Raw genomic sequence first — 19,819 nt, 5'->3', positions numbered from 1 at the left:
AACATGTCAAAACCTCAAGCAATGTTATATCTTCAGTAAAATGATTTGAGAGCTAGCCGGGCAAAAGATTCAGAGGATGCGATATGAATGGGCTCTTAACGCTTTCACTGTCCATCAGCATTTATTACCAAATATCGAAAAGAAGACAAGCAGAAAAGCTTTGTTGGCATTATGGAAATTACCTTGTTCTGTCAACAGCAGGTGCGCCAGCCTGACAAGCAAGTTGACGCTTCCACGCATATTGGAATTTTAGACCATGTAATAAATGTTAGAACATGCGGGTCAAAATGAGTCTAAAAATTCATTTCTCAAAGATTATCATCCCAGAATAACCGATGCCAAAAAGAAGAAAAGGCCTTGGACATTCTATCGGTGTTCAATCGTCTGGGGGAGCACTCCTTGTTGATGTGTAGGGGTGGAGCCACCTTAGAATAATGAGGGTGAGGTTAGCAAGAAGGTGCAAGCCTAAGTTCGGAGGCTGATCGTATATAAACAAAAATATTGGAGACCTCCACTGAAAATTCGAATAAGCATTGTCTGAGAAAAATGTTCATATAATCTTAGAAATACCATTTAATGTCTATATAATAGAAATTAAGGTTCATATTGTGCTGCCGAAATCTAGAAATACCATTCATGCTCTAAGCATTACAGTGGACCGTAATAACTTTAGGGAACCTAATGACAAACCTGTCTGCGACCACATTTAGTGAGAAGAACAGACAACAGCTCTATGAAAATTTTCACATATTTACCAACAGCTTCACATAACACATAATTCTTCAACCCTATGGGAAGGGATTCAATCATCTTAATCCCTCAAGTGCTAAAGCATATGGGTAATACCTGTATAATAACTCACATAATCAAAGACATGGAGTAGTTCCTAAATCATGCTTAAACAGTTAAAAGCTAAGTCTGATTAGTCGCATAAAGTAGTTCAACTAAAAGAAAAAAGAACCAGTCGCATTAATAAGATGAGACAGTATATAACAATAGCGCAGAATCATCGACTTTTTGAAAAATAATTACTATTGCCACCTTCATGGTTCTGGAAGAAACAATACATAGAAACTAACAATTGTAGAAGAGAAGGAGGCCGCATCTCATTCCTCCTCATAGTTTTTAGTCCGGGATTGTCTTTTTCAATATCTTCCGCCAAACTTCATCTTTTTTGCATGCTTTTGATATTGAGGGGCTCTTATAAACATAAATAACTTTGAGTGAAGTGGGTGGCAATTTATCTGGCAACCCGTTGAGTGAAGTGCAGCAAATAATATCCAAGCGTCGGAGTGAGTGAAGGAATTTAAAGGATGGGAGTGATATCAGTGTTTCACAATCGTCAAAGAGAAGTTGTTCAAGAAGAGGCATGTCACCTTCCTTCAGACCAGTAAATGTCTCTAAGCAAGGTAATGCAGCAAATCGTAATGTCTTTAGTGACGGAAATCTACCCATACCAATACTGCTACTGCTTGAAAAAAATCGATCGTCAATACACTTCAAACATTCCATGGATCTGATTTCTAGATATTTGAGATATGGTAGCTGCCCAAGAGGAGGGAGGACCTCACAGTACCAACAGTATTTCAAATTTATAATCTCTAGATTGGAGAAGGAAGGATTGCCAACCCAATCTGAAAATTCTACACCAACGTAACCCCGCACTATCAGATGCCTTAAATTTGTATGAGGCCGAAGACTTTCAAGCACGTCTTCTGCAGTTTCGGATTCCTGACGATACTCCCAGTGAAGTTCTAACTTGTGAAGGTTCTCCTTATCAGCCAAGCAATAACCCCCACACTCTTTTATCTCTTCTTGGTCGTGCAATAGATTCTCAAGCTCAAAAAGAATAAGTGATCCTCGAAGGTTTTTCAATTCCCTCAATACTTTGATTCTTCCATTTTCATCATGTCTTTCACCAATTGTGAAAGGAAGAAGCGTCTGAAGGTTGGTCAATTTTTCAATTCCAGGTGGTACGAGAGACGTATAATAACCAGATCCTATTTCCAGATGGCGGAGGTTTAGTAGTTTTCCCATGTCTGTAGGGAACGTTTTTACTCTGGTACGGCTCCCGATTCTAAATGTCTCCAGGTTCTGTAGTAGGCCAATTGTCTCCGGCAAATGCTTAATATTATTGTAAGAAAGATCAAGATACTTCAAATGTATCATGTTGAAGATTGAATCTGGCAATTTCGAAAGACCAGCGTAACTTAAGTCCAAAACACGTAGACATGTCAAGTAATTTAAAGGAATGTACGTACCAAGACCACGACAACACACTAAAAGCGACCGCAAACCCTTGGACTTGCTGAAGGATGCTTCGAGAGTCTTCAACTCGGTAGCTTCACAAAACAACGAGGAATGGCGTGCATATTCACATATATCCCTCACCATCCGTGATGGCTCCCTTTTGTCATGGAGACGCAATTTATGATACTCACTGCCACAAGAAGAAATAAATTCGGCCAAATCGTGGACACAGTCCGGCATCAAGTATATGGTCATTTCATCGTCGTGGTATTGAGGGTCGGAGTCACTATTGTAGAACGACCGCAAGAAAGATATCTCTAGAAGCTCATTGAAGTAAGAAATTCCCAAATCCTCCATATTTGTCCCTGGTTTTACAGGTTGAAGGAAACCCTCTGCCATCCATATCATTAGGATATCCCGCCTCTTGAAATTGTAGCCTTTAGGGAATAGTGAGCAATAAACAAAACACTGCTTCAGATGAGGAGATGACAAACCATGATACTTTCTCAAAAGAGTAGGAGGGCTCCATTCAATTTTAACTTCCGAAAACCATCTCTCTGACGAATAATCAAAGGCATACTTAAGCTTTTTTGATAAACAAGAGTTGTATAAAGATCCAACGGCTGCTATAAGAGACGGATGACCTTCAAAGGACTTCATCACTTCCTCACTAGGTTGAGGCAATTTGGGATCAGGACGGGGAGGAACAAAATGTCGAAATAAAGACCAGCAATCGTTATTGCTTAGAGGTTGCAACTGGTATGGAGGAACTGTCCCTAGTTTGGATGACACGAGACGACTTCTAGTGGTAATCAAAATTCTGCTACCCTTTCCCACCCCAGCCCCAAAGAAGGGTACTCTTATTACATCCCACTTGCAGCAGATGTTGTTGGACACCCCATCTAGAACAAGCAAAAACTTCTTTCCAAGAAGCGAATCCCCAATTTTTGTCTGGAGAAGATGTAAATTATTATTAGTATCAATAATGGTAGTGAGAGAAGGATACTGATTTGATTCGTCCCCAACAAACGAAGAAGAGTAATCTTTTGGGGAGAGATGAAAACAATCAGAGAGTGAGATCCACATTTTCTTATCAAAGTGAGAATCAACCCTTTCATCATTATAAACGAGCTTGGCTAGTGTTGTTTTACCAATTCCTACATCACCCATGATTGGAATAACATGAACATCATCATCATCTTGAGAAGAACCCAAGAGTAATTCAATAATTGAGTTCTGGTCTTTGGGACGGGGAATGACAAAACTACTACTACTACTACTAGGGGAGGTGGTGGGGATGTCTGGAATAGGGTCGGGTGGTCTATGAACAACAATATCTTGTAATTTATCAACCAAAACAGAGACACCATGATCAATCATAAACTGTTGGAGATGATAATCTAGGGTGGAGTCAGATGTAGTAGTAATACCTCCTCCTGGTTCCTTTCGCAGAATTAAACTAATATTGTTAAAGATGTCATCAAAAGCATGACTAGTCTCATCCAGCAAAACCCTAAGTGATTGAAACCAAGTCCTCATAGCTGGAATATAATCAACTCTTATAAGTAGGTCTTTGGGAGCCTCGGAATAATACTTATCATCATGAGTCATGTGAAGAAGATTTATAAATCTCTTCTCAGTAGACATCTGAATATCAACAATATCAAGAACATATAATAGATTAAGTTGTAGCCTCTTTAAGATTGAACAGTCTGAGGAGGAGGGGATGAGTGAAGGTGAATCCTCCAACTTTCTGAGAAGATCGTGTATGATAACGTAGATTAGAAGAAACTTACTCTCCATATCCAAATTCCCCCTTCGGTAGTACATCTTTCTTCTCTCAACTTACCTACCCAAATTGAAGAAATAATACTATGTAGTAATAAATAAGAACAACTTCAGATCTATGGTTTTTTCCCCAGTTCCAAAGTAACTTACTTGATGCAAACAGATCGATTAAGTTCCACAGAGAGAGGGAGAGAGAGAGAGAGGGCACCGGTTCCACCGTACTATATAGATTAGAAGTAACTTACTTGATTCCAGTTCCACCGTACTATATGTAGATCTTACTTCTCTGTCCCACGTGCATTCTGATTACTGGCATGTCGAATTACCGTATGCCCCTCCTAACTCTCAAGATTGAATCGGTCAAATTACGTGACAATCCTGTTTTGACACTAAACTAGGTTTCCTCCGTTTCCAATTTACCCTTGTATATCAATATTGCCCTTTTCACCACTTAATTTATTTAGGTCAGCGCTTTGGGGAAAGCAAAATAGTTTTCGGGGTGTGAAGACTTGGTCAAAAGTTGGTCAATTTTGTTTGACAATTTTATTTTGTAAATTGTTAGATGGAAAAATAAAAAACCCCCACCTCACCTCTCTCTCTCCCTCCACCTCACCTCTCTCTCTCTCCACCTCATCTTCTCTCTTCCTACCATTCTCTCTCTCTCTTTTCCGATTAGGTCGCAGGCCGGAAAATTTTCCGGGCGGCGACCATGAAAAATAATAATAATAATAATCACTCACTCTCTCTCTCTCTCTAGAAACTCCGGCGAAGGGGTTTCCCTTCGCCGGAGTTCCGGTCTCTTGAAGAACAGACCGGAACTGGTATATTCTTCAACAAACCGATCTGGCCTGAGTTTCTAGAGAGAGAGAGAGTGACTGAATTTTTTTTTTTTTCATGGTCGCCGGCTGAAAAATTTTCCGGGCGGCGACCTAATCGGAGAAGAGAGAGAGAGAGAAGATGAGGTGGAGAGAGAGAGGTGAGGTGGAGGGAGGTGAGGTGAGGTGGAGGGAGGTGAGGTGAGGTGGAGGGAGGTGAGGTGAGGTGGAGGGAGGTGAGGTGGAGAGTTTTTTTTATTTTTGAACCATATTCCCCATAAAATATGTTTCGCCGGAAACTTTTCAAAATTTTGCATATTCCCTTTAAAATTTCATACCCCGGAAATTATTTCGCTTTACCCAAAGCGTTGTCCTTTATTTAACTCATTTTTCTTGAATTTCACTTCTAATAAAAAAAAGAGTTAATTCCTATATGGCCCCCTACTTTGTGACAAGCTTCCTTTATGGCCCCCTTTTTTTCTCTTCACAGAAGATTATTGATCAATTTCGTACATATTATTATAAGAACTTCAATTCTTATCTTGTAATAGTGAAATTCTAGTACAAATCGATTTCTAAGTGTAATTCGTTATTATCAACTTTCTAAGAGAATCTTGAAATCATAGTCCAAACATCCCTCCAACTAAAAAATTTCAAACCCCATTTCTTAATTTACTTCATCTTCAATGGGTTTATCTCCCCTTTTGATTTTGTCATCAAAATTTGAAATCCACCCTCATCAACTACTAGTTACCATCTATTATATAAAACACAATGTTTTGTGCTGACTGGGACAAACCAAAAGATAAATCCAGCCGTTTATCGCGTTTTCGGTTTCATCCTCACCTTTTGATGTATTACCTACCCTAAAAATAAAAAATTAGTTAACCCACTTGATCCAAGAGAGTAAATAAAACTCAACTATGAATCTAATGGCCCCAAAATTATCCCCGTTATATTATCTCGATCCCGAGTTCACCCAATTTAATCCTACGGTTAATAAATAAGGTTGCAAGGAAAAACCAAACTCCCCACCCCTACCTATCATTTATTCTCATCTTTGTTACCTGAAAATAATTTATTACACAAAGAAAATAGGTATGTGTATTTACTCCAATCATAACCACTATCCATTATTGAATTTTTCTTTTAAATACCCAACCTCTCAAGTCTCATCTTCTTGTCCGTTACTGAAATTTTGTATAATATATTTATTACCCAATCTCTCATCTGTTTTGTATAAATAGGTTTATTACCCAATTTCTGGAGAGAGAAAATGTCTTCAACAACTTCAATGGTATACTAATGGATTCAAGGTAAAGTTTTTCATCTTCCTTTCCTTTTCTGATGAATTCTTAAAAGTTGCTTGTTTGATACTATTTTGTGTGAAATTTCTAACTTTTCATCATCTTCTTTGTAACCTTGTAGTTTCTATTCTTTGTTTTCTAGATCTTCAGTTGAAACGGAAAAACGTGTAGGATTTCTAGCACATGGATAAATTTCTAGACATTATATGGGAAGGTATATATATATATATTTTTTTTTATTTTAGTTTCTTCTTTATTTGAGTTTCTTGTAATTTCACTTTTTTTAGTTTGTGAATCGTATGTTTTTATTTAGGTATCATTTTTTTGTGTGAAAGTTCTAATTTCTCATCATCATGTTTGTAACCTTATAATTTCTATTATTTGTTTTCTAGATCTTCAACTGAAACGAAAAAAGGTGTAGGATTTCAAGCAAATAGGAAAATTTCCAAACATTATATGGGAAGGTATAATTTTTTTAATTTTAGTTTCTTCATTATTTAATTCCCTTGTAGTTTCACTTTTTTTGTTTGTTAATTACTAATCTTCTTTTTCATATTTTGCTTCGTAGGCAATTGTGTTAAAAAATTCAGAGTTGATATCAATCAGTCTCTATCGGTGGTTTTCAGATCTAAATTTGAGTGTCTTTATACTCTCCATCTATCTTCAACACTTAGTTTTGAATTTGATTTGCTAAGTTGCAATTCTTTTTTCAATATTTGTTATTTTTGTTTTTTACCATTCTTTGTAGTTTAATCTCCTTTGTTCCAAGATTTTCTCTTTAGCGTCTCTTTAATAACTCAAATTCCAATCATTGTCTTTCCCATTTTCTTTCAATAACTTATTTAAGTCTGTTAGATGATCTAAGTTATACAGTTCGAATCTCATGTATGTCTCTTACCTCACATCTACGTTTTAGTTTCAAAGTCACATAATAATGGAAGCAAAATAGTAAAAAAGAAAATAAAATGTGTTCTTATTGTTCTTTTTATTTGCAGGAAGTTTTTAAGAATATGTCGTTTTCTCACGTATTGGTACAGTTTTTTTGCTTCATGTAGTTAACTTTAAAAGCACTAAACATACTTTTTTTCTCTATACATTATTTATTCATAGCCTTCTCTAACGTGCGTTAAATAATTGCCCGAGCACGTTCAACAAAAAAAAAAGATAAGAAATTACCCGAGCACAGTTTATGTATAGTTTTGGTATTAAAGACTTGGGATCTCACGACAAATTTACTTCTCCGGTCATAGAGACCCGTCGAGAAAGAGATGAACCCAAATGGAGTCCATCATTGCCAACAATACCAGAATAGAAGAGTTATTCGCCAAAGAAGTAAAATCTCTCAAACATTTTGTATATAGGAGAGTTAGCTATGGAAACTCGTTTTTTTGGTTTCATTTTCTTCTGATTTTTGGTTTTTCTTTTTTGGTATTCTAGGCCATAACCAAGAGTTCACTACTGGCAAGAGTCCAGTTTTTGTAACTTGTATTTGCAGTTCAATTAGGTAATCAAAATCTAAAGAGTTAACTCTATTTACATAGAATCCAAGCAATAACATGATACAATTCGGCACATTGAAGATCAATCGTCGATTCTAACACTACCCTTTTCTCTACACATTCACATCCACCCTTTTCTCCCTAACAAAATATTTATGCACAACCAAAAACTCAAACATTTTCTACATATTCACATAGCAAGTTCATAGGTTTAGACCTTCTCGAAAGAAAACGATTACCTTTTAGAGAAGTTTGTGTTTTTTACAGATTGTTTGGTATCATCTAAGTTAACCGAAAGCAGTTCTTTTCTCTAGCAGCTACTTCTCTCTTCAATTTCTTAGATTCTATCTCCATCCTTTTCGTCAATGCATCAACTATCCTCATAAGCACCTACAAGTAACTCGAAAATTAACAAGTTAAGAATATGAATGATGTGAGAATAGACCCACTTGAGAGCTAAAGGCGATCTAGCAACCAAGAATATAATGTCTAGGTCCTCTCCCATCATTGCCCGTTGGTTTTGAGTTGGATGACGACAAACTTAATAGATGATAGCCAAGATAGGCATAAGAGACAGACAAATGATTCGATTACCTTGATTTCTTCATCTTTAGCATTCAAAGTTCCGTCTTTGCTCTCACAGCGTTTTCGTAAATCGATGACCTCCCTCTGTAGTCTATCATAGAGAAACCCTGAAACCACATCTTCACTACCCACATCTGTATTATCTTGCTTTTCGGCACAAGAACAATGTTCCACTTCTTTTTCTCCATGAACTTCTGCTTCCATATCAGTATACTTATCTCGATTCAAATTAGAGTTTTCTTTCGCTTCTGCATTTTCCTTTTCAGCACTATCCGCAACTTTACTTCTAGATATCCGTGTATTTCCTCCGACTCCATTTTTGGTTTTCAAGCTATTCGCTTTAGCACTCTTATTGGTACCAACCGAAGCCTTCACCTGTGATGTTGATCTCTTTACAAGTCCATCTTTGTTTAGGAAGCTTAAGACTTGATTAGACTTTTCAGTTTCTTCAGACCCACAAGATGGATTTGAAGTGCTCGAGATACTCGATACTCGCTTTAATCCTTCTTCCAATGTCTTTAGCCTTGCTCTCAATTTATCCTGAGAAACAAAAGGTGGGTTTTCTATATGAATCGTCGGACTAGTGGTTTTTGAGAAGATTATCGGCTAAAAAGATGAATGGGCATACTTTACCTTGAGTTGAGCTTCGGCCTTAGCTGTTCTCTCTGATATGGATAGTTTATCTCTTAGTCGTTGCATTTCCGCCTATAAATGAGATTTGAATAAAAAATAACTTGATCAGTTTCTAATCTAAATACTCATATTTGTATTTCCTGTTGGGTTATGGTTCTTGGTTTGACTTGACAAGAATATGACAGAGTAAACGCGTGTGCAAGAATTACCTGCAAGAATCGTCGTTCTTCCAACCACTGCTTAACTGGCATGACTTTATCATTCTCGTCCTTCCACTCATTAGCTACCACAGATGCAACAAGATCCGCCGCAACTTTAGCTCTAGCTAGTTCTCTTTCTAGAATTCGTTTCTCTTCCTGTAAATCGAAGAATATCGTGCAGTAGTTACCATTAATCTATATAACAAAATATATTGGTTGTGACTAGGACAAGCTGACTAGGATTAAAAAAGAGAAAAATTGTCAACTGGATTTAGACTTTATATTTAATTTTCATTACTTTGGTGGATGTTAATCATTCAATTTTTACTCTTAATTACTCTAATGTACTCTTAACTACTGCACGCAAAAGCAATATAGGGAAAATACACTTATGCCAAAACTCTTCGTCTTCTTTCTCTTCAATTTATTTTTTTACAATTTTTTTGTTTCAATGGTAAAAAAATTTATGATCAAAAAGGGGAATTTAGTTTGGATATTTAATTTCCGAAATTGGTGAGAATTGGAAGTTCAAAAGTTAATTCGATTTCATAGATTTCACAGTAGATCTTATTTAAATTCCAATACACATTTTTGTTAACGTGAAAGTAAAAAATTGCTTCAAAAAGAGTATCATTGGTGCTCTTGCCTATTTTGTCATTGTTCTTGAATACCTTAGTGCAAAATTAAATTTCTTTTTAGTGATTTGAATTTTTTTCCACTTTGATTCTTAGAATTCTTATTTTCTCTTTAGCGGATTTATTTTTTCTGTTAATTTTGTTTTCCCGGATAGGTTGTTCTAATTTCATATGTTGCCTTCTATCTGTTTGATAAAATCTCTAACTCAAAATATTTACGGTTGCAGGCTTTCTATGGGTATACAGTCGTGGATTTCTGTACCATCTTCGAGTTTAAGGGGATTATATCTTTCAAAATCTTCGTTAAGATCTTCCAAACATTCTTTTAGTAAGGTTTATATACGATTTCTTGTTTTTAGGAATCAATATACCAACGAACACTCATAAAAGGATTGATTATTCAATTTATGGTATCAGTTCTTCATTTGTTTTCCTTTGTTAAACTTGAAATTGCAACCCAGACTCTCTTTCTCTCTCTCTCTCACTCTCTTTCTCTCCCTCTATATATCTATATTGTTTACCCAATGATATTTTTTATTTTATGGTTCATGATTATGGTTGTGGTCATGCGAACTCTAAAGTAATACCAATGCACCCTTACCCATCTTTAGTTAAGGGTGAGCAGTTTGATTATCTGTCCAAACTGTTTTTTTGCCTATATATCTTACCTAAGTTGTCGGCGTGCACTCATTGTTAAGGTTGCCTCCAATTTTTTTTTGTTGAAAGGCATGTGTCTAAGTGGATGTACAGACATGTCAAGTGTAATTTGTTGTAGTTTTCTATCTCAAGTCTTATAAATACTAAGTATAAACTTATGTGTCATAAAGTTTCTAGCAAATTGTCTTTGATTATATATAATTCAAAGCACCTAAATGATAGCATGAATTCCAAATTAACTTGAATATAAGATCAAATTTATCGTAACTATATAGTATTTTATTGTCCTCTTACCTTTAGAAACTGTTTCGGTTTAGATTTGGGTATATTTCATTAGTTTGCAATTAATAGTTTGTTTTCGAAATTAGATTATCAAATGTGTAGTTGGTCTGTTTCTATTAAAAAAGAAACCAAATAATGATAAAAGGAGATCTACTAATCGAGTACTTTTGCAAATCGAGGTCATTCACTGTGAAAAAATACAAGAGAACAAGAAAACCAACAGAAACCTTAATAAATGACTTGTTTTGATGTGTCCCAATGTTCTTAGAGTCGCTAAACCGGGAGTCGGGACAAGCCACAAAAGATAACAAGTTTTGTGAGTGTCTAACAATTTGCACATGTCACATTCTGGCGAACTCAATTTCACATTAGGTACTGAGTTTTTACTCACTTCTTCTATTCTCAGCGTGGGTGTTTTTTGGGTTGCTTTATTAACTTGTGTGTTTTTATGTTTGTTTGGATATGGATGAACAGAGAAGGCTTTGTTTGGTACAAAAGAATGGTATTTCTGTAGTCCTAGAGATAAGAAGTATCCTATAATGGTTCAAGGCCAAACAGGGCAGCAAGAAGTGGATACTGGAAAGCGACAGGAGCTGATAAACCGATTAGACACATAGGAAGCGAAAAGCATCAAGGAATAAGGAAAGCACTAGTTTTTTTACCCCGGACAAGCACCCAAAAGAGTTAAAAAGTAATTAGATTATGCATGAATATCGTCTATCTGAACCAGAGAGAACGTGCAACAAAAGCAGCAGTTTAAGGGTAAAGCCTTGATTATATTAGACAAACCATTTTTAGTACCTTTTCTCATGCTTATAGCTAATAAAGTAGTTTGTGAAATAGATAATTAGAAACTATGTTAAATGTTTTTAATCCTACATATCTAGAGTGCTAAAGTCTATCAGGGTTCTCAGGTTGGGCACATTCTAAAAATTGATGCCCAAAATCCGTCGGAACCTGTTAAATCAATGTGGAGTCACAAATCTTGAACTCCATTTGGCTTTGGCCAGGGCAAGTTTTGATTACTAACAACATTTATATGTTTTCAGGAGCTACCACTCATGTTAATGGACTTGACGAGGCAGACACATCATTTAGCATGGCATCAATGCACGGAGGAGCGAAGCTTGAGAGCTTGACATAGATTCAACCCATGTACGTCTGTGTCCAAACAAGTTCTATTTCAGAAAATAGTTTTAGTAAAGGATTGTAACCAAAGTATATGAAAATTAAGATGGAGAACTTCGATGCACAGTGCGGGTGCAGTAATGCTGTGAGAATCCAAACTCTCTGCTCTCTATTGATAACAACATAAAACACAAGATGTCTTTAAGTAGAACATAACTGTTAATGCTTATGTGAATCTTGTAATAGTTTTCGAGTTCATATTCTGCTCCATGAATTGATAATTGTTTGTTGGTCGTTGCAACTCATATTGTCGTTGGATCCGAATCGCTTATTAGGAGGCTTACCTGCATGGCCGCATTTCAAATACCGTCTCACATAACTTGTTCTTCTTAATATGTTCTTTTCGGTGTTAGCTTTGTGTGTATAAATTCTCTTATGTTACAGTTCTCTTGAAAGTGTTAGGATAAGTGAAGTATGGTGGAATTAAAATGAACCATAGTAAGAGTGTTAGAGCTTGTGATTTCTTTGAAGTCTGCATCCCTAATATGAATCATCTAACGGTGTGTTTGGTTGCGGGATTCCTAAGTAGGATTCCTATCAAAAGTGGGATTTGGTAGGAATCATGAATCCTTGGTCTGTTTGGCTATCAAGAATTCTATGACTCTTAAATCCTAAGGATTCCTAATTGCAAAATTTGTATAGGACCAAAATTCCATACTATCCCCAGGATTTGCTAAGATTTTGGATTAATAAATCTAAGTTTCAAACTTAAAATCAACGAAAAATATATTTCCTTGTACAAAAATCATTTTTTTCTTCAAAAAATCGTTTTTTTCTCCAAATCTGATTTTTTCGACAACAATTTATTCCCCCGAAAATCGATTCTTCCCCAAATAAGTTTTTTTTCGAATATCTATTTTTTTTTTCCAGGAAACAGATTTTCGCTTAAAAACAGTTTTTCTTCCAAATCTGTTTTTTTCTCGAAAAATATTTTTCCGAAAACTGAAATTTTATAAAAAAAACTTTTGCTTGATAGAGACAGTGTTTTTCCCAAAAGAAAAAATGGTACTCGCAAAAGAAGGTGGAAAAAAAAAAAAAGATTAAAAAATATTACTGGTATAGTAGGCGCCCTATCCAAGGGAAATTTAATTTTGTGCAGGATTCTATGTGTAGATGGCGCGCCTGCAGGAGGCGCCTTTAGATCTTTTTTCTTTTCAAAAAGGAGGTCATGGGTGTAAGCTTCCTTAATTAACCTAAAATTTCATTCTTTCTCTATCTGCGATATTCTCTCTCTATCTGCGATATTCTCTCTCCGGCGATATTCTCTCTCCGGCGATATTCTCTCTCGTTTCACGTTTCTCTCGTTTCTCCGGCGATATTTCCATCATCTCTCTCTATTTCCATCATCTCTCTCTATTTCCATCATCAGTATCATCTTTCTCTTCATCTCGTTGCTCGTGGTTCCGTTGATTATCTGGTTCGTTAAATTTATATCTTCTATACTGCGAAAAATCAAGATAGGGTGATTGTAGTTCTTCATACGGTTTATGATATCCTTTCAAGATCAAGATGTCATATGGAGATTAATGGTCCTGATTAGGGTTTGCGCGATGGAGCAGATTAGGGTTACGCGATGGAGCAGATTAGGGTTACGCGATGGAGCAGATTAGGGTTACGCGATGAAGCAGATTAGGGTTACGCGATGGAGCAGATTAGGGTTACGCTATGGACGAGATTAGGGTTACGCTATGGACGAGATTAGAGTTACGCGATGAAGCAGATTAGGGTTACGCCATGGACGGGATTAGGGTTACTCCATGGACGGGATTAGGGTTAATCCATGGACGAGATTAGGGTTACTCCATGGACGAGATTAGGGTTACGCTATGGACGAGATTAGGGTTACGCTATGGACGAGATTAGGGTTACGCTATGGACGAGATTAGGGTTACGCTATGGACGAGATTAGGGTTACTGAGCCATGAGTCCCCCGGGCATGAACCCGGGTGAGGACCAGGCATTAACCGGACGAAGGTCCGGATTTGGATTGTCCCGGACAGGCCACTTAAAGTCGGGTCGGTCAACCCGACCCGACTGAGCCCTCTATAGCCCGGACAGGTCAACTAAAATCGGCTCGTGTAACCCGACCCGATATGATATCTACTACCGTTCACCTTTAAGGGAAGCGCCTTTAAAATTTATTAGAAAATGATTAGGCCAATATTATATACCCTCACCAGTTCTGTTATATAGATTCCAGCCTCCTTTGAGTTTAAAGCTATCTTTAATGCGAGTGTATATAACAAAAATGGGGATCATCCTAACTTTTGTTCAAAAAATTTAATGGTTTTGGGTTTGCTCCTAATTTTTATCTTCACCACTACAATTTTCCACAACTATCTCAAGTTCCAATAACCACCATTTTATTTCTTTTTATTTTACTTATGTGAATTAGTCAAATTACTAAAGCATTAAGTGTTCTATAAATTTCTTTTATTCCCAAAACCTTCTCAATGAATCGATGATTTGATCTTTGCAACCAAATAGAGTTTCCAATCAATCGAGTTTGTGTGTATTATAAATTTGAAAGAATGGCGAGACGACTAGTAGAATAATTTCAAAATACAAAGCCACAAGTTCACTCAAAATTACTATTTATGGAGAGAGAGACAGGAGATAGAATAAGATATATGGAAACAGTGAATTAGTGATATAACTTATGTGAATTAGTGATATAACTTTTGTTCAAAAATTTAATGGTTTTGGGTTTGCTCCTAATTTTTAATCTTCACCACTACAATTTTCCACAACTATCTCAAGTTCCAATAACCACCATTTTACTTCTTTTTATTTTTCTCCGTATCTTCTTCTATTGGGAAGTAAACTTACATTCATTGGTGATCGAAAATGACGGTGGTAGAAGTGAAATAAGTACAAAGACGAAAATTAAAGGCAAAACCCAACCAATTAAATTATTTCACTAAAACTATGGATATACCATCAGTCGATCTTAATTGATAAGTCTTAGAGCATCTCCAATGGGACACTCAATCTCTAACACTTAGAGTGCCACATATGACTCTTTGGAGTTTTTGTTAAAAAATCATCTCCAATGGAACACTTTGTTACACACTCTATTATGAGTTGGACACATTTATTATAGAGTGTCTAGAGAGAGAATCTCTGAGATGAGAGTGTCTACTTGAGACTCTCTAAGTGTTACTTTATTATTTCAACCAATAGAAAACTTTGCTTTTCAACTACTTTTTATCTATTGAATTGAAGAGGGACATGTGTATTAAGTAAGAGATTTTAGAGATCTCCATTAGAGACCAAACAAATGTAGAGTGTCTCTATATTGACACTAGGAAAGAGAATCTTTATTTGACACTTGACAACTAGATTTTTAGAGTGTTTATTAGAGTATCCCAATAGACTATATCTAATGCCACAAAACCAATCTTTAGGTGGACCATGCATAAAGTTATAAATGGATAAAAGGAAAGTACAAAAGACACAAATATATGACATTCAAGATTAATCCCGCATCCTTTCATTAAACCCTCGATATATTCTGATGGTATGTATTTTACCATGTCAATTGCAGGGGCTACATAAAAGAATATGTGGAATATATTCACTGTTGGTGTTGCCCTCTCGGGATGGGGTACAACGATACTGGACTTATGTCTTTTAAAGGTGTTGGCGATATTAGATTCGAACTTGGAGACCCAGGAATCAAAGGTTATGAAAGAACAACTAGTTAAGCTACAACTGGTCTTACTTAAAATCAAATCAATACTATCAAACGAGGAAATATGCAGTACAAATGATCAAATGGCAAAATTTATTTTTAGACGGCTTCAAGATGCATCTTATCGTGCAGAAGATCTAGTAGATGACATAAGCTTGGATTTGAAAAAAATAGGGCATGGGAAAAGATACTTTAGAATGGTAACAGATCAAATATCTAATTTTCTCGAAAATACAAAACTTATCTTGGATCAGTGCGACAACCTTAGCTCAGATCTAGTCAAGGACATCAGAGTAGAGTTGATTGAAGAAACTAATTGGGGTCTACGCAAGTCCTCTACTTTTGGAAGGGATGACGACGTGAATGTCATTAGGGGTTTAGTGAATTCGCGGTCTAATAATAATCGAGTAAGTATTGTTTCTATTGTTGGTTTTACTGGGATCGGGAAGACAGTGGTGGCTCAGCTCATGTACAACGATTTAATGATTGTGCAAGATTATCATAGGATTTGGGTGTCTATAAATAAAAAATTCGACTTAAGATTCGTCATTCAATCGATCCTCCAGACTGCAAAACGAACATGCGTCAACATCACATCAATTGAGCATGCTATAGTTGAACTTCGCGAGTATATAAGCAAGAAAAAGATCTTCTTAGTGTTAGATGGTGCATGGCACGAAGACAAGAACGATTGGAATTCGTTACTTGAGTTGTTCGACGTTGCATCTTATGGAAGCGTGATATTAGTGACTACCCAGTGCGCGATAACATCCTCGGTTATTGGTGCAAGTTATACTCTCGATTTACAACCCTTGTCTTATGATCATTGTTTGTCCATCTTTCGACAACAAGCGTTTGGCGATGAGAACCACAAGACTGAAGGATTTTTGTCCATTATTGAAGAAGAAATCGTTAAAAAGTGTCGTGGAATTCCGTTGTTTGCTGCGACGCTTGGCAACCTTCTTTTTAACAAAAAACAAATTAGCGATTGGGATCTAATTTTAGCAAGTGATATATTCCGACTTGGAGATGAAGGGAGTCTCATTTCCTATAGAGTGAGATCAAGCTACTATCATTTACCAGTGGAACTAAGAGCATGTCTTTTCTATTGTGCACTTTTCCCAAGGGGCTACACTATTACGAAGGAAAAATTAATCTTGTTGTGGATGGCGGAGAATGTTATTAAGCCTAAAGGGGAAGTTCGAATGGAAGATGTTGGAGAGATATGCTTTAAGGAATTGGTCAAAAGACGTTTCCTAAATGTTCTTGGTGAGAGAGGAAATGTTGTTGATGACGGAGGATCGAGGTATTTGATAACCGATTTCACTTACGATATGATAAAGTTGATAGTTGGTGATGATTCACTTATAATTGAATCGTGTGATCCACTTAGCTTGGTAGGAAATGAGGAATTTGTGCGTCACATATCAATAACATTAGATGGACCACATGTTAAAAGATTTAAGAACTTAAGGACGTACTTATTTCTTGATACTCCATCGAATGCGCGCAGGGATATATCAGTTTCCTTTTTTGGCGAGCTGAAATGGGTGCGGGTTTTAGATTTAAGCTCTTCCAAAATGGTCAATGTGGCATCTCATGTATCAAAGTTGAGATTCTTAACTTACTTAGACCTCTCAAATACTCCAATTGTCGAAATAGAAAAAAATATATGGGATATTCATTTCCTACAGACATTAGATGTGAGGGGATGTCATCAACTTAAAAGTTTACCGAACCCGAGACGTGTTCATGATAACTTTCGACATTTATACGTGGACGATACATTGCCCATGCCGCTTTCAATTGGGATGTTTAGAAAGCTTCAAAATTTGAATAGATTTTTCCTACTCCAGTATTCAACATTGGGAGAATTAGAAAAACTAAATGAGCTTCATGACGCTCTGTGGATTTCAAGACTAGAATTTCTAGATGGTGAACATCATGGTGCCTTGATAAAAAAACGACACTTGAAGAAATTGACACTTCAGTGGAATTTCAGGAGATATGTTCCAAGTTGGTCAGATAATATCCTTAAGTGGCTTCATCCTCACCGAAACTTAGAGCAATTAGTTTTTAAAGGATACCACTTTGACGGTTGGGGTAATTGGGCGTTAGAAGCAACTTCTGCTCTTGAAGTTATCGAACTAAATGATTGTCGGAATCTCACTTCTGTCAGCATTTTTAAGGATCTTAAATTCCTAAGGCGGCTTACAATCAATGGTAATAACAAAGTGGAGATTCTCGACCCAATGGTGTTCTTTGGACATGATGAGAGTGGAGTCGTGTTTCCATCGTTGCAGTCTTTGACATTTACTTCTTGGAAATTATTGACGGAGTGGAGTGCGGTATTACCAGGTGATATGCCCCTCTTGAGGGAAATTGGTTTCATTGATTGTTCAAAACTACGAATTGTCCCAGACTTCAACCAATTTACGTTATTGACGCAGTTGGATTTTATTGGGTGCACCTCTCTCCAGTATTGTAAAGCTGAAAGTCGGCCGTCATCAATTACTCTAACTTGTGAAGGATCTACTATTCTTCAAAATGTTGGAGGAGATTGGCCTTTCGAACTTAATTGATATATTCAACACCTGATTACAAGTATTACTTTTTTCTTATTTGCTCCAGACTCTTGTTTCGTTTTAATATTTGAAGGGATTGTAGCTTCATTCGAGAAAAATTAATTGAACAGTCACTTGAAGGTATTGATGAACTGTAGTTGTTTGTTTTAATATTTGAGTGTACTGCTAGTTGTAACTGTTCCTCACTTTAATTTCTCCAATGTTGTTGAATTCACTTGTCAAATATGCTCGAAGTTTATTATACCATGTCGTAAACAAACACAAGACACTTCCTTAAATTTGAAGTTTTATAACATGACAGACACAACCCCGTTTTGCGTCACCTGTTTTTGTATATAGTTACCGTAAAAAATCAAACTCAAAGGTTAAGTTATCGGCACATGGGCACATTTATAATGTATCAAAAAGAAATAGTTGTATGGAGTTTAACACATTTGTAATGTATGAAAAAGAAATAGTTGTATGGAGTTTAACTTTATATGCTCAAACACTAGTTAGTGAAATCATGAAATATGTGGAAATGATGATCAATATAGGAGGTTGGTCATCTTGTAGTGAGATGTCCACTTCTCTCTTTCTTACTACTACTTCTACCACTTTAAAATTGTAGATGGTGAGTTTAGTAATGTTGGAGTTGCAAACAAAAGTTCTAGCCTTGTAGGTGGAATCTGGAGACAACTTAAGCTACATATAAGAGTTCAGTTTCAACACCAAAATCTATTATCTCTATACAGTTCGGTCGGTTACTCAAGGTATAAGTCTGACCGTCTATTTCCTATCGGGAGTTTAGATCCAACGGTAGATACAATATCTTCTCATGTAAATCTACACTAAACAGAAGGGTCTGAGAGTCAGTTTTAAAAATAACACCTATTAAACTTAATTTCCTGCAATACAGAGGATATAGATGCCGGGGAACCAGAAGCTTGTCAGTATTCTAATCATGAATCACTTGACCTTACTGGATAATTCAGTCTTGGGCTTGTTCTCCCGAAATCAATATATTCAAGCACATTTGACTCGATAACATGTTCACAACTTAGCTCCAACGGAGACATTACGATCCATTTCGCGCAAGTCCATGATCTGTGGAAGGTTCACCAAATTTAGCACTCCAATGACCAAAAGAAATTGCTGGTCCGTTCTGTCTATTTGCTCATTTCATTTCATGGTGAATAAGCACAAAAACCATGAATTTCAGATTTCCTTTTTGTCACACAACCGACCGAGTTGGAACATAATCAAAACGTGATTAAACCTGATTCTAGATGGAGACACACAATCGAAAGCTGCAACGGATTTCTGAGGATAGGAAATAGGCAAAATAGGGACAATTTAAGGGCAGCTAAGATAGTCAACGGTGGCCATACATGAGACATATAATCAGTGTCATAGACACATAGGGAAGTACTCTTAACACTGATACTGTGAAAGTCCTGAGACCAGGTCTAACCTTATAAAAGAATGAGACAGTCAACATTAATAATAAAATATCTTGAGGCCACCAATATAGCTGTGTGAGAATTAGACCACACTCTCTTTGGACATTTCATATCTCAAAACATACTTTATAATTGTAGCCCTCTTTAACACAATTTTTTTTTTCAAAACTAAACTTTTTAGACAAAAGCAACATAACGACACTGTTAATTTTTACAATAAACATACATATTAATTTACCTTGAGCACTAGCAAAACCAA

The 19,819-nt window shown here is 36.3% G+C and overlaps 3 protein-coding genes and 1 long non-coding RNA gene across 4 annotated transcripts; 2 read left to right on the top strand and 2 right to left on the bottom strand.

The window, feature by feature from the left end:
* Window positions 1-945: 945 nt before the first annotated feature.
* LOC147545894 (putative disease resistance RPP13-like protein 1) lies at window positions 946-4,337 on the bottom strand. Its single transcript, XM_086638410.1, has 2 exons — window positions 2,262-4,337; window positions 946-2,183 (listed from the first exon to the last, which is right to left on the bottom strand). Exons 1-2 carry the CDS (start codon window positions 4,078-4,080, stop codon window positions 1,126-1,128), a joined length of 2,877 nt encoding a protein of 958 aa, XP_086494536.1. The 5' UTR covers window positions 4,081-4,337; the 3' UTR covers window positions 946-1,125.
* A 1,698-nt stretch (window positions 4,338-6,035) lies between these two features.
* On the top strand, window positions 6,036-7,024 carry LOC147545893 (uncharacterized). The gene is made up of 4 exons (XR_015224307.1): window positions 6,036-6,169; window positions 6,303-6,374; window positions 6,553-6,624; window positions 6,729-7,024. It is a non-coding gene; the product is annotated as an uncharacterized LOC147545893 (long non-coding RNA).
* Window positions 7,025-7,941: 917 nt separating this feature from the next.
* On the bottom strand, window positions 7,942-10,317 carry LOC147545892 (microtubule-associated protein 70-5-like). The gene is made up of 5 exons (XM_086635878.1): window positions 10,300-10,317; window positions 9,087-9,233; window positions 8,878-8,949; window positions 8,254-8,784; window positions 7,942-8,049 (listed from the first exon to the last, which is right to left on the bottom strand). The coding sequence occupies exons 1-5, from the start codon at window positions 10,315-10,317 to the stop codon at window positions 7,942-7,944; spliced, it is 876 nt and encodes a 291-aa protein (XP_086492004.1).
* A 2,708-nt stretch (window positions 10,318-13,025) lies between these two features.
* Window positions 13,026-18,268, top strand: LOC147545891 (putative disease resistance protein RGA3). Its single transcript, XM_086638409.1, has 2 exons — window positions 13,026-13,256; window positions 15,387-18,268. The coding sequence occupies exon 2, from the start codon at window positions 15,404-15,406 to the stop codon at window positions 18,113-18,115; it is 2,712 nt and encodes a 903-aa protein (XP_086494535.1). The 5' UTR covers window positions 13,026-13,256; window positions 15,387-15,403; the 3' UTR covers window positions 18,116-18,268.
* Window positions 18,269-19,819: the final 1,551 nt, after the last annotated feature.

The sequence above is a fragment of the Eschscholzia californica genome, unplaced genomic scaffold (assembly GCF_041429995.1).
Source record: "Eschscholzia californica isolate CP2 unplaced genomic scaffold, dmEscCali1.0.p SCAF_4, whole genome shotgun sequence".
Lineage (NCBI taxonomy): Eukaryota > Viridiplantae > Streptophyta > Magnoliopsida > Ranunculales > Papaveraceae > Eschscholzia > Eschscholzia californica.
This window is presented reverse-complemented; position numbering and strand designations above follow the sequence as displayed.

Coding starts and splice junctions, on each gene's coding strand:
- LOC147545894 (XM_086638410.1), bottom strand. CDS start 4,080: ATGTACTACCGAAGGGGGAATTTGGATATGGAGAGTAAGTTTCTTCTA. Junction 2,184..2,261: donor AGTGTGTTGTCGTGGTCTTG/GTACGTACATTC, acceptor CGAAATTGCCAG/ATTCAATCTTCAACATGATA.
- LOC147545892 (XM_086635878.1), bottom strand. Junction 8,785..8,877: donor AGGCCGAAGCTCAACTCAAG/GTAAAGTATGCC, acceptor TTTGTTTCTCAG/GATAAATTGAGAGCAAGGCT. Junction 8,050..8,253: donor CTAAAGATGAAGAAATCAAG/GTAATCGAATCA, acceptor AGTTACTTGTAG/GTGCTTATGAGGATAGTTGA.
- LOC147545891 (XM_086638409.1), top strand. CDS start 15,404: ATGTGGAATATATTCACTGTTGGTGTTGCCCTCTCGGGATGGGGTACA.